This window comes from Solea solea, chromosome 12, assembly GCF_958295425.1.
Source record: "Solea solea chromosome 12, fSolSol10.1, whole genome shotgun sequence".
NCBI classification, from domain to species: domain Eukaryota; kingdom Metazoa; phylum Chordata; class Actinopteri; order Pleuronectiformes; family Soleidae; genus Solea; species Solea solea.
In genome coordinates this window covers 16770749-16784567 of record NC_081145.1, presented here as the reverse complement: position 1 = coordinate 16784567, position 13819 = coordinate 16770749, and the positions used below count along the sequence as shown (strand labels likewise).

The window sequence follows — 13819 nt, the reverse complement described above, 5'->3', positions numbered from 1 at the left end:
AAATTGAGTAATTGTTGAAATTGGCTGATTCATTTTAATACTCACCATACAAAAATTATTGTCATGAATATTTAATTAAATACCGCTCTTCCTCCCTCGCCTGCACTCTTGCATTTTATCGGGACAAGGTGGAGCTAAGGTGGCTCTCGAAGTAAATGCGCATGCTGCCGTCATAATGCGCAGGGAATTCAACATTGCATGTTTTATCGCCTATACTTACACTAAGGGGGACCACGAAAAAAGGACTGAGTATTCTTTTTCCACACTTTGGCGACTGGTAGGGCCTCCAGAGTCCCAAATATAAGTATCAAAATGATTAAAAAGTTGATTTTGCATTATATGTCCCCTTTAAAGGCTTCCAACTTAGCTGTTAGGTATGTATTTTTCTTTTTTTAAGAAATAAAAACATATAAATAATTAAAACATGTAATCTTTTATTACCAGGATTTGCAATCATGAGCTCATGCACACTTTAGCTGGAAAGTGGTATTCTTCTGTGTGAAACATCGACTGTCTAAAATATTAAATAAAATGAACATGCATTTCACAATTTGATACTGAAGCTTGCTATATGAACAAAAGACAACATTATTTCTGGTATTTGAAGGCCGCCATATAGTTCTTTGATGGAAAGGCAGGGATGACAGGCGTAAACTCTGCTTAGAGTGTTGCAATCTACAGTCTCACCAGTAGATGTCACTAATTCTTCAACACTGGGCCTTTGAACGTTTCTTTTCTACCTACATTCTCCAACTTGGGTTAGCTGACTTCCTGGAAAGTGGTGTTCTTGGGTGTTTTTGTAAAAGTCATAAATATAAAATAAAATTTTACAAGAATCCCATCACAAACCTTGGGCTAGGAAACCATAAAATACTGCAGTATCAATTTCACATTTCTAGCTGTTTTGAACTAATCGATGCACCTGTAAGTCAGTTTGGGCCGATTCTGACTTGGAGCTTTGTCGGGATCCACACAGTCTAAGGTGAGTGTGGGGGAAATAGGGTGCGGTGATGCCAGTGACAGCCGTGCGGCCAGGAGCCCCATCCGAACACAGCTGTCTGTGTCCCGCTGCTGAAGAATTCCTGCCATCAATGCACCTGCGAGACTGCAGACAAGAAAAAAAAGTAAAAAGTGTTGGTTGCAATAGAAGAGAAAAATGGAGGAGACAGAAAGGAGAGAAATGTTTGAGCACCTGTCTCCTGCTCCTGACACATTCATCGTCTCCTCTGCAGTTACAGTCAGTGCTGGGTAGTGTACGGCACAAAGCTGTCTTCTCTGAAAACCCAAGTGCAGCAAACAAATATGTCCACTTTTACTGTCCTTGTAAGAATCATCATAATAGAGCAGTGTTATACAAATACTTGGTAATGGTCTGCATTAATATAGCACTTTTCTCTCTTGATGAGCTGCTTTACACTCAGTTTTGCCATTCATCCATTCACACATCTTTCATACCCATTCACACACTGCATCATGGGGTTAAGTGTCTTGCTCAAGGACACATATAGACTAACAGAGCCAGGAATTGAAACCCCTAACTTTTCACTTTTTTTAATACTTTTACTTCTAAAAGTTAAGCACATTTTATATCAGAAAATTACTTTTGATACTTAAGTACAGTAAATGTCATATACTTTATAAGATACTTGTACTTTTACTCAAGTAATCCTTTTATGTACTTTATATAAAACAGTAATATATGTACTGCTGACCTTTCTCTCTTTTCGTGGCTGCAGGGTGACTGACCCAGCATCGTGCTCGCCACACACCAACAATCCGTGGGCTCCCAAAGTCACCACCACACAGTGAAGGTGCTCCAGAAGGGGGCGAGAGAGAGTCACAGCAACACTCAGCACCTCTTCCACAGAGTTGGGCAGCACTGTCAATGCCACAAGATAACAACTCACACAGCTATTCTCACTCTATTCGCATGAATGTAACAGTAACAGAGAAATTAGTCTACAGTTAAACCTTTAATTACACACTATGCAATTTTTTTGATGAGTTAGTGTGCAAGTAAGAGCAGCAAATTCATGTTAGTCCATCAAAACACATGTAAATAGTGTAGCTGTTTTGTGTGTAGCAATTGTTGGACTCAATGCATGTAGATGCACATTTGACACTAGACGTTTTATCTTCAGAGACCATCTAAAAAAGAAAAAGCTTGGAATAAAATCAGCGAGGAAACCTGGTAGATGCAAAATAGGTAAATGCACACAATAACACAAAAGTGAATGCAAGAACTCTTGTTCGTAGCCCGACCACAGTGTTAGTCTGGCTGAAATAGTACAAAATGGAATTTCCCTAAGTCAGACTAATGCGTTAAGCCCGGAAATAATAGGAGAAGCCGGTACGCAGAAGAATAATACAACAGTGACAAAACATGGTGAAATTCAGGCCAGTACATTTTTCTTGTCAGGTTAATGATTGTACTACTTTAAAGTTCATGAATGGTAGGAAGACTCGGAATGGCACTAGCTGCAAACCCCTCAATACTAACAAGCCGAAAGGGGGCGCATCGCCACCTAGTGTAGTGGAGATTTCACTCTATAAATCAAATCCCCACTCGTGCTTGTATACTGGGATAAGGACAGTCATCTACTTGAATGGCGTAGTAGAGCTACAAAGATTGACTCAACTGTGCATGGAAACATACTCACTGTGAGATATGTGCAATGATTCAAACTGCCCGAATCAGGCCTAGCTTGTTCAGGAGTAATGCAGTCATTTAAAATAGAAGTTGTCATAAATCTGCTTCCATCATGGCATGTTTATTGCTAGAACACAGTATCCTGTCTTTTAATTGACTCCTCTTTACCTGCAGGTGTTGGGAAACCCAGTGTTTTGTTCATGGTGCACAATTCCACCAGGTTTGGGGATGAGTAGGACAGAGACTTCCAGGCGTCTGACAGGAAAGGTTTGCAAGCCTTTTCTGAATCAGTTGGCTCGTACCACACTGTGACACACATTGATAGTATTACATCAAAACCAGTGAATGCTTGTGTTAACAGTCTTTTGTTCTCATGTGATGACCGTCTCGCCGCGCTTACCATTGATATTGTGCTTCTTGGCAATGCCACAAACGTAGTCGATGGTGGAGACAGGGATATTTCCATCGAGACACACAAGTTTAGCGGACGACAGCTGCTTCTCGAACTGTGACACCTATAAAAGGGGTGCAAAGATAAGGGAAAAACTATTTGAAATGTCAATCAATTACTAATCACTGAATTTTAAGTAATGTGTGTCATAGGAGTGGGGCAAACAGTTGGTGTAGTGGTTAGCACTGTTGCCTTTGCAGCAAAAAGACCCAAGATTCGCAACTTGTGGGGGTTTTCTCCGCGTTCTCTAGTTTCCTCCCACAGTCCAAAAACTGAACACGCTAAATTGACCAAAGGTGTGAGTGTGAGTTTGAGAGTGGATGGTCGTTGGTCTCTATGTGGCCCTGTGATGGAATGGCGACCAGTCTAAGATGTATCCCACCTTTCACCCTGTGTCAGCTGGGATTGGCACCAGGGCCCCCTTGTTACCCTCATGTGGAGGATAAAGTGGTAGAAGATGAGCTGGTAAACTTTTGGGGGGTTCTATTAACAATTAAGTAGTGTAATTGAATGGGCCAGTAAGGTCAAAATGTGGGTCTGATACTATATAAAGATTTGTCTGAGAATATGGTATTGGAACATCTTTGCTGGACTGTTATGTAATTCCTTTGTCAGCAGAACTTACATACTGCTCCGTGATTTGCTGGTGAATGTCCATGTCTCCCAGTCCAAGACTCAGCTCTCCGCTCTCAGTGATAACGGCACAGTAAGTGGCTGTGCTCTGCTCCTCCAGCCTGGCAACAGCACTTGTGTTCTTGCAGAAATGAGAAAATTATAAAATTCATTTAGACATATTTACAAGTCAAAAGAATTTGAATCATCACCTGCTGCTGTCAGCATACCATATGTTTACAGTAGTTTAACACTGCATCACCGTTTGAATCCGCTCCAATAGCTGAGATGAGCAGAGGTCTGTGGTCTAATCGACTCAGACAGTCTTACAGAAAAAAAAAAGAGTGTGAGACAATCAGGTGTGAAGTGATGATGTGAATCAGGTAAAGAACTCACCAGCGATGTTCCGTCCCACACCGCCAAATGACTGACAGACACTTCCTGGGTTTGTCTGTCCAAACTGAAAAGAGGCAACAAATGTCTCGCTACATGATGAATATGATCTTAGATCCAGTATGTGTTGTGAAATAAACTTACTTCAATGGTTTTTGTTTTTCCTTTCGCTATAAAATCCACATTTATTCCTCCGATCACAACCTGAAAACAACACTGCAGGTTTTTTTTGGCCAAACATTTGATAACACACTGAAACAATATGGAAAGAAGCCCATCATGTATACTTTTGTACTTACAACATCTGATTCTGAGCATGATGAATGATTTCTAGAATGAGTTTGCCCTTTTAGCTCTGTCTCATTCATTTGTTTGGACAATGCACAGGCGATCTGACTTCCAACTCTAGCATTGTTACGAATGAGAGCAATGTCTTGAAACATGACAGGGTTAAGGACAGTGTATTAAAGCTCAAAGACAATTTGCAGTAAACACTGTGGGTTAACATTGTCAGCCTATAAGTAAGACACTTGTCAGTCTTCTTTCTGCCTTTTTGATGGAAACATTTTTGATATCATCACGTTCATGACTCTCGGATTCTCTGAAGGATACTGGCCTGAAGGGACTTTCCTTCTGTCAGGTCATTGACTTTCTGTAGAATAAATGGTGTCACATCTCTTCCTGTGATACCGTTAGCACTGAGTGATTAAAGATGATAACAGAAAGTGAGTCATCTGTGACCACATATATTTTCCACTGATATCACTGAGACATACAGTACTACCTTAAAGTAGTTCTGAGAAAACAACAGATTTCATGTAGAGACTTTCTGTACCTTGCCTCTGCCACTGCAACTTGTATGGCGTCCTCTATCTGCTGACCTGACGCTGCATGCTCCTCTGGGATGGGCACTGCTAACAGAACACCACTGTGAAGACCCAGGGACAGAGCACTCGCTGAAAGACAGAGAAATGACATCAGGACACCTCCTGTGCTCTGCACCTGCAAGATGATGGATTAATACTTCAGGTTTAAGTTTACAAAATGCTAATACCAATGAGTTTTGCAGCCTCTGCAGGGTTTCCAACTTGGCACGAGGAAGTGAATCCACTTTGTGGAGAGAAGAAGGCTGGGAAGTTGTTTGACTTTCCATATGTGGCTACACAGACACCGTGTGTCTCCTAAATAAAGATAAATAGGAAAGGAAAAATCTCAACTCATAATAATATGCATTTGGCTGTCTATACATATACAAGGTCTCAGTATACAGTACTTACAAGGAATTCAAGGGTGCGACCAATGTCAAGAATAGACTTAACCCCAGCAGAGATCACAGCAATGGGAGTCTTGCCCAGTTCTGTCAGATCTGCACTGATGTCCAGACCTTAAAAAAATGATAATGCAGTCTCTGGTCACTCATGTTAAGCAGCCTGTCTGTCATTGTTTGAAAAAAAGCATCATTATTCTTAACAAGCCAAAAAAAAAAAAATACCCAATACAAACTCATTATCCTGACTGTTTTGGTGTTCAACATGAAGGTGTTTCTCATTAAAATGAATCTGTTGCAACAGACGGGTATTTTGATGATGTCAGTGTTCACACTGACAAAGACCGCTGCCTAAAAGGAGGCCAAATCCACCCAGTTTGTTTAGGACTGTTAATAGAAATACGATATGATATATACGACGGCTTACTGTTCTCTCCGTCTCTGTGAACTCCTCCAATACCACCAGTGACAAACACAGGGATGCCTGCTCGATGTGCTGCTATCATAGTGGCTGACACTGTTGTTCCTCCAGAGAGCCCCTAAGAGAACAACACACACAGAGTACATGACAGTGCAAGGAACAATAATAACAATACTATACCCTAAACTGTCTTTAGGTAAAGAGTTTTATTACACCTTTTTGTACATTTGATATAATTATACATAAATAATGTGGTTACACAAATTATCTAACTGCAATAATAAAATTGAAACAAAAAATGCTGTTACATCATTTTTTGTGTGAGGAAACGTTTGTACAGGACATTTACATGAAGGGAAAGGTTTTTGGTACTTACAATGCAAAAAAGTTAATATACTGCCCATAATTAAGTTTGTGAAAAGGGGAAATTTAATGTTGAAATTAGTTTGGCTTTCGTAGCATTACAATAAAGCTTTTTATTTGTTCTTAAGGCCCAAAAGGACAAACCAGCCAGAGCATGCATGTCATATTTTGAATGCAAACAAAGAAGAATGACATCTTCCTGGTATGTGAAGGCCACCGTAGTTGCCTGGTGCCCGTGGGAAAGGGAGGGGTCTTAGTTCAGTGTATAAATACATATATTGAAGTCTCACCTTGCTGATGACGTGTGGCAGATCGCGGCGTGAAACTTTCAGGGAGCTTGTGCATTGAGCAAGATGGTCAAGCTCCTCTGATGACAGACCAACATGGACTTTCCCCTTAATTATTCCAACAGTGGCTGGAGTGGCTCCTTCAGCTCGAACTATTGCCTCCACCTCCTTTGCTGTTCTGAATAAATACATCCATGGCACTCATTATCAGGGGTTAAAACTTTGTATTAGCTGCTGGTATTGATCAACTGTGGTACCTCAGGTTGTGTGGATAGGGCATGCCATGAGTGATAATAGTGCTTTCAAGGGCAACCACAGGTTGGTTTTCTGCTAATGCCCGCGATATAGAAGGATGAACTCTGAAGAGGCTGTCTGACAGGAGAGGATTCACAAACCATCCTCATTATTACTCATTTTAATCAGTATATATTGATTTGTGTGCAGTTTATTTATCAAATGGGAAGACGTATTTACCATTTTTCCACCATGTGCTCTGATATGTCGTGAGTCCTCTTCTCAGGACGAGTGCAGATGTTCTCTTCAACACGCTCCTCATTCTGTACAGAATTTAAGAAAACTTTGGAAGCCTTTTTGTGTGGAGAAAGCCACACAAGTCAGCTGATGGTGAGCAGTCAGTCACTTTGAGTAGATTAAGTGTCTTTTACTGTTGTTAGCCAAGAACAGTGAGTGATTTACTGAGTGCTACCCCCCACCATTCCTCCTCATGTGTGTTAGTGATTCAGTTATTCAGTAATTACAAAAACTTGAGGGGTGAAATTAAAAATATGTTCAGGTGACATTAGGTTAGACAAAATCCAATACAATACTAAGCAGACATTACAACGTCAACATTGCTCATTTTATTCTTTCATCCATTAAAACTATGACCGATTTTGTAATTTTTCAAAAAAAATCAAAATTAACAAAATTACCTCAGTTTCTTGAAGGAAATATCAAATTGGCACCCACGCTGTATCACACCCTGCAGTGCCTTTTCTTTCCTGTCACTGCAACACTGCCACAAGTCCAAACCAGATATTGTAAGGTTTTTCTTTGCTCCAGTTCATTGGGGCAAATTCCCACCACCACCTCCCTCCTCTTAGAGGCCCTCGAAAAACCCAAAGTCCAGAGTCACAGTCTGTATTAGTATATTTTTCACCTATTTAACTGCGTATACACACTATTGTTAACTCACATGATTACATTGTCAGTGGCTTGATTCATAAAACATGCAGAAAAAAATTGTGCTATAGTGAGATTGCCAATAACAAACATCATTAAAACAATATTGAAATCATATTAAAACAAATTCAAAGCTGCATCAATCTGCCATAAAGAAGTTCTCACATTTAACTTTGAAATTCTGCGTATATGTGGTAAAATATTGACAACAATCCATGCTTTCAGATATTAAAAAAAGGTCTAATTACATATTATATTCATTGTTTAAAAACAGTGTCTCCACACACAGATTTTTGTGCTTACCTTCCCTATTGCAACAAAAATGCTGGAAACTTTGCCCAGAAGGCTGAACTTTGACCTCAACACTGTTTACACATACCACAAGCATCAACCACAGATCTCCATACTCTCAACTGGTGTCTGCAACTGTCTCCTGGTGCAAGTGAGTGATATTCTACACTACGGAATACAAGCAGACATAAAATACTGTACAACACGCTAAATAAAACCAAAGCACATTTGTGTACCAATATATACATATACAGTATGTATTTTTTTTGAAGGTTGCAAAGAGTGCTATATATTTCTATACGTGATCCAAATTCATAAAATATGAGTGTGTTTGATTGCATATCTTCATTTGGAGATAAACTGTGAATTTCTCTCAGCAGGTCTCAGTTGTCCTTGTAATGTCAGTGTTGTAATGTGTTCTCATGAGCATCTCAGTGAGTCTATGCAGTCAAACTGAGGACAGGTCCTCAGCCAAGGAGCTGTTGTAAAGTTATGTCCTGATTTGTCTGCAGTGAAAACAGGATCTTTAAATGGCTGACGACTCATATATGATTATGAGGTTATGATCATACGCAGGTTTCTTCATCTACAAGCTCTGAGGTCTCCAATAGTTCCTCTTCAAACCACTGAGGATGCTCCAGCTGATATGCTTGGAAAGCTTCTATAGAATCCTGCAGAGCTCTACCTGTGGGACACTGGTGATAATCGTCTTGTGACAGACCTTCAATGTGATTCACTCTGCCTGGTTCATGTTTCTCTGTGTCCAGGATCCTGAAAAAGAGCTCCTCAAACTGTTTCATCAACTTGTACCGAACTGTCATGTTGAATGGTGAAGGAACGTCCTCTTCTGAGCAGACGCCATCAAAATACGCCACTATGTATTTTTCATAGGATGCAGATCGGATGAAATGGGGGACCAAAAGGGAAAGGGCTAGAGTGAGCATGTCGCCCACAGGTGAGTGGACTTCCTCTCTCAGAAAAACACGTTTGTCACCACACATGGCTCTCCATTTGGCCTGTACTCCTGGTGAGCACAGAATTAGTATTTTATCTGAGGAGCTTTCTATTTGTTCTCTGTGCCAGTCCAACCACTGGATTCTGCCCAACACTCCCAGCCTGGCAGAGTCCAGCAGATCCAGGACCACCTCTGTACCACATTTTGTAGCCAGGAAACTACAGAGTTTGAGAACAATGTTTTTGTATAATGGGTGGTCACGGGAGTAGATGATGAGGACTCGTTTTCTCATTTGCACTTGAAAACCCACTGGTTGCTCTTTAGCAGCTGATGATGATGTGTTGCCAGAATCTGAGAAAAAAAGATGAATTTGAATTATTTATTTATTAATTTTTAATTTTAATTGTGGTTTTTCATTCATAAACTGGCAAACCTTTATGAGATGCTCTCCACAGTAAATAAAAAAGACAACCAACAACAAGCAGCCCTACAACTGACTTTGTGATTGAATTCCGCGGTGGATCTAAACAAAAAACAGACATACATGCGATCAGTTGAATAGCTCTATAAATATAAACAATATTAAATAAAAAAATTAGAACAGTTATAAGATAGGGGCTAGTGAGATGATTCATGTGATTGAAAGAAAGAAAAGATACAATTCTGAAAATATAATTATACAAATATTAGGTTTTTATAAAACAATTTTTTGGGACAAATATTACAATCCTTCCTTCAGAAGTGCAACAATGAAAACTCAAACACTCCTCACACAGCACATAGATTGATCACAGAGCGAAAAGGTTTTCTTGCTCTGCGCTAGTCATAAATCAGAAATTGTACTCACAAGGGCAACTGATCGTTCTCTTGTGGCACTCGCAGCCATTTTTGCATCGTATAAAAAACGGCTGAATCTTTGAAACAACAGATTGAAAAAAAACGTTCATGTTATGTCCATATAAGTACAATTACTTAATTGAGCAGGAGATAAAACTGAACTCACAGATAACAACAGTGTGTCACAGTGTGTGATCTGCCACAAATCGATCTCAAACGTCACATTTAGTGAAGTGCCATTCTCCTGTTTGTTCAATGAAATAACAACATGCATTCTGGTTTAATGTAGACACTTTAAAACACACGTGACACTACACACAGTGATTATCATCAATGGTAAAATATGTGATGTATTTATTACCTTTGAGATGTTCTTTGAAAAATGTAAATCTTGGCTCTGGATGGAGACTTGGTATCTCTCTGAATATTGTGCTGTTTTAAAACCAATAGTAACTAACAACTTTTTATTTTCGCTATCAACAGACGTGGCAGCGGCCTCATGAGGCACCCATAGACTCCCTGAAAAAAACAACAACAACAAAAAAAACATGCTGCATAAAGTGTATAGATGGTCCAGGGATTGTTTGAGTATTCCACTGAAATGTGTTTTACCATTTTCAAGACACACTAGGGCTGTTTGGATTCTTCTATCATCACAACCTGGAAATATACAAGAAAAACAAAATAGGACATCACTCTGTGTTAATGGTACGTACTATATATCCAGAATCAGTGTTAAGTGTCACGTTACCATTTTCAGGTAACCCATTCAAACATAATGATGGTTCTAGTTTCTCAAACCTACTGGAAGAAAATAAATACATAAATCCTCGTATTTGATGTAGAAAACACTCACCTGGGAGGGTGATTGTTTTACTGATCCTGTAGTCTTCATGCTGAGGTTGTGGCAAATTGATAACTGACACCATATATGTATGCTTTGGCTGAACAACGACATCCAGTGAAAAGGTCCACTAGTTAAGAAATGAAAAGTATAAGTGCACACATATGCTTCAGCAAAAGTTAAGTGAATATTTTTGGTCTTACCCTCTCATGGTTTGGATTCAGCTGCTGGTGGATTTTGTAAGAAAACTGCACACATATACTCTGATTTGCACTTTCATCCAGAATAGTTATCTCTGATCCACTAAGGGAGAGGATACCTGCTGTGAACAGAGCAGAGTGTATAATGAATGCCATCTTTTCTAACTTAGTTTATTTTCACTTTTGATGAAAGACTGGATGGGTTGCATATTTCCTTTCAGTATTAAAAGTACTTACTTACTTATTTACTTACCATCTGACATTAGTTTCCATGTCACTCTGAAAACAGGGACAAACCGATGTTTGTCAAACTCAACCGTCACAATCTCAGGACCCCACTCTGGGCCAACAGGAGCACGGTGTACGGCCACTCGTTCATCTGAGCAGTTCTCTGGCATTTAGGGAGTGGAGCTCATATTATTATTATTATTATTATTATTATGTTACTCCTATGTCTGCTTATGTTCAAAGACAGACAGTAGCAAACAAATATACCATGCATGAATACTCACTGATTGTGCAGTGGGTAAGACCCTGAAAAATAAAGATAAGACAAAACACATACACTGTGACTTGGATGCAAACTTGGATGCATTTTGTTTAAATAGTTAAAACAGACTAAATACTCACAGACTGAGTGCAGTTCAGATCTTGGTGCAGAATCCAAAGAGAAGAAGACACTTTGAGTCCAGCACTTAAACACAACCACAAAAACAGCATGTGGATCATTCTGGTGCAGCTCAAGCAGCTCTGCAACACAAGTTACCGTCTAATAAAATATGAAAAACAAACAGTTCAAGAGAGAGTAACCAATTCAACTTTAACAAGTGTGATTAGTGTTTCCGTCTCAATGCGCAGGAAGGAAACCCTTATCACATGTGGTTTATAGTTGTCATAGATAAATGCATGGGCTGCAAAAAGTGCTTTCATATTGTGCAACATTCTGTTCAGCTGCAGTGGACAAGTGCAAGCAAGCAATACATTCCATCACTAGGTGGCAGCAGTGATCAAATTTACAAATAGTAAAAGTCATATTTAACAGTAAAACATTGCATTCTCTGAAGAGTTTCTGGTGTTTGGACATTCATGCCTTCACCACAAGGTATAACAGTAGACATTTGAGAGTGCACGAGAAGACAAAGCCAAAGTGTCTCTGGCTTAATTTAAAAAAAGGTATCTTGTCATCACAAACGATAAATATAAAAATAATCCACTATGTGCTAGACATCTGAAACAATGCTTTAACACCTACATATAAAGATGAACAGAGCGTATGAGTTCAGAGGATGTGTAGACAAGTGAGGGCAACGATCATGTCAGGAATTTGACCACTAAACCTTTACTGTTTAGTTATCTTGATATATGGACTTGTAAAGTATAAAAATGTAGCTGTGTGTTAATTCCTCTCACTTTGTGTCAGTTACCATGTCTCCAACTGAGCTCATCAGTATCAGTTTACACGAGACAGAACGTGTGCCACTGAAATATCACCAGACCAGACAAGTGGAGGTTGTATTTAACCTCCTCTCCTCTCTAACAGAGCGGTGACTATTCAAAAGACATGGTGGCACCATGATCCAAATATAAAACCCACTTATATCAGACGGTTGTCCAAAAGTATGTTTGTTACATGTTTGGCTCAGGATCAGTTCACACTGATGTGTCAATCCCTGTTAGTCATTTTAAAGTGTATATTATTAGTAGTATTATTAGTACCATTAGCATAATATAAGTACAATTGCATTACAGCTACACCATAACAATACAATGTAGCTGTAATTAATATAACTTTTTAGAACTAATTGTTACTTCTGTGAATTCTTTGCAGCTTTCCTCTTTTCTAGTTTTACATGCTTTCAGCCTTAAAAGGAAATAGTTTTGTTGGCTTTATAAATTTATAACTAAATTCAGAAGCCAAAGAACAACTGATATTTACCTGGGGTAAATCTGACATTATGTGTCTTTGAGGTGACATTGTTTACCCCAGCCAGTTAGTCTTTATATAATTAGTCATATCATGATTCATAATGTAGTGTAATGTGATATTATTGAGACAGGGATTGTTTCAAGTAAAAAGAAGTGCACTAATCCAGGCTCTATTTTCTGTTACCGGGCAGAATCATAAGAGGAGTTATACATGTAGAGAACTGCAACATTAGTCTATTTTTATGACATAAACCATATATTAAGAGTAAATATTAAAGCTGCAGTGCGTAGTTTGGTGATTTTTGTTATGTTGATGTTATTATACTGCTTCTGTTTGGTCAAGTTAACTTTATTTCGAGAGCACATTTAAAAAACAACAAAAGGTTGTGCTTTACAGATTTAAAGGCACAGCAACATAAAAGGTATAAAACATATAGTCAATAAAAATAGAAGTAAAACAGTCAAATAGTGACATAATAGAACAGTAAAATGGTAAACGTTTGGTCTTCATGAACAGAATCGATGCAACATTATTTTTACGCCACTTCCTTCATTTAAAAATGCATAACTGTCACACCTGACCTGAGGGAGTGTTTGTTTGTATGCACCAGCAGCACTAGGGCGAGTGGAGACAAGAGGTGTTCTCTCATCTCATCAAACTGCTGAACGAATTCACGTCCAAACAAATCATTTAACTTAATACAGAAAGAATCATATTCTTAATCCGCACCGTGGGACCTCATTTTTAGAGTGATTTGAACAGACTTTTGTTTATATTTAAAAATGATGTACTAAAGTGTTAAGAGTAAAGTAAGGTGACTGTGAAGTTTAACTTGTGTTTTAATATGGCACAACAATTATGCTGTATATTTGTTTTGTCATGTGGCTCTATGGAAGGAAAGTCAAGACTGACATACATTGACACACGACGGAATGGTTTGCCATCACACTGTACACAGAAATGGTCTGCAGAAAAATTCAACTACTGACGTTAGCGACACTCTGTCACTGTCACCATCATATTTGTGCCAAATAAAACCCCCGCCTCATATGACACAACAGACTAAGCTTCAAATTCATCTATCAACCACTTGTCTCTGAAGTTTAGCTTCGGCCAGAACAACCCATGACATGAAATTT

General features: G+C 39.0%; 2 protein-coding genes across 3 annotated transcripts; both read right to left on the bottom strand.

Annotated features, from left to right (window-relative positions):
• Positions 1-417: 417 nt before the first annotated feature.
• zgc:136858 (uncharacterized protein LOC678543 homolog) lies at positions 418-7522 on the bottom strand. Of its 2 annotated transcripts, none has more exons than XM_058645280.1 (19): positions 7377-7522; positions 6919-7001; positions 6702-6816; positions 6448-6622; positions 5801-5912; positions 5384-5490; positions 5161-5287; positions 4942-5062; positions 4719-4804; positions 4406-4539; positions 4251-4310; positions 4110-4173; positions 3944-4038; positions 3727-3855; positions 3051-3165; positions 2819-2956; positions 1713-1879; positions 1193-1275; positions 418-1105 (listed from the first exon to the last, which is right to left on the bottom strand). In XM_058645280.1, exons 2-19 carry the CDS (start codon positions 6998-7000, stop codon positions 910-912), a joined length of 2106 nt encoding a protein of 701 aa, XP_058501263.1. In that variant the 5' UTR covers position 7001; positions 7377-7522; the 3' UTR covers positions 418-909. The 2 variants fall into 2 exon arrangements, with proteins under 2 accessions (XP_058501263.1, XP_058501264.1); XM_058645281.1 differs by having other exon boundaries at positions 6702-6812.
• A 196-nt stretch (positions 7523-7718) lies between these two features.
• LOC131469876 (interleukin-17 receptor A) lies at positions 7719-12087 on the bottom strand. Its single transcript, XM_058645285.1, has 11 exons — positions 11384-12087; positions 11266-11287; positions 11007-11144; positions 10757-10875; positions 10566-10683; positions 10322-10369; positions 10071-10228; positions 9876-9953; positions 9720-9786; positions 9306-9395; positions 7719-9223 (listed from the first exon to the last, which is right to left on the bottom strand). Exons 1-11 carry the CDS (start codon positions 11480-11482, stop codon positions 8484-8486), a joined length of 1677 nt encoding a protein of 558 aa, XP_058501268.1. The 5' UTR covers positions 11483-12087; the 3' UTR covers positions 7719-8483.
• Between the last annotated feature and the right edge of the window lie 1732 nt (positions 12088-13819).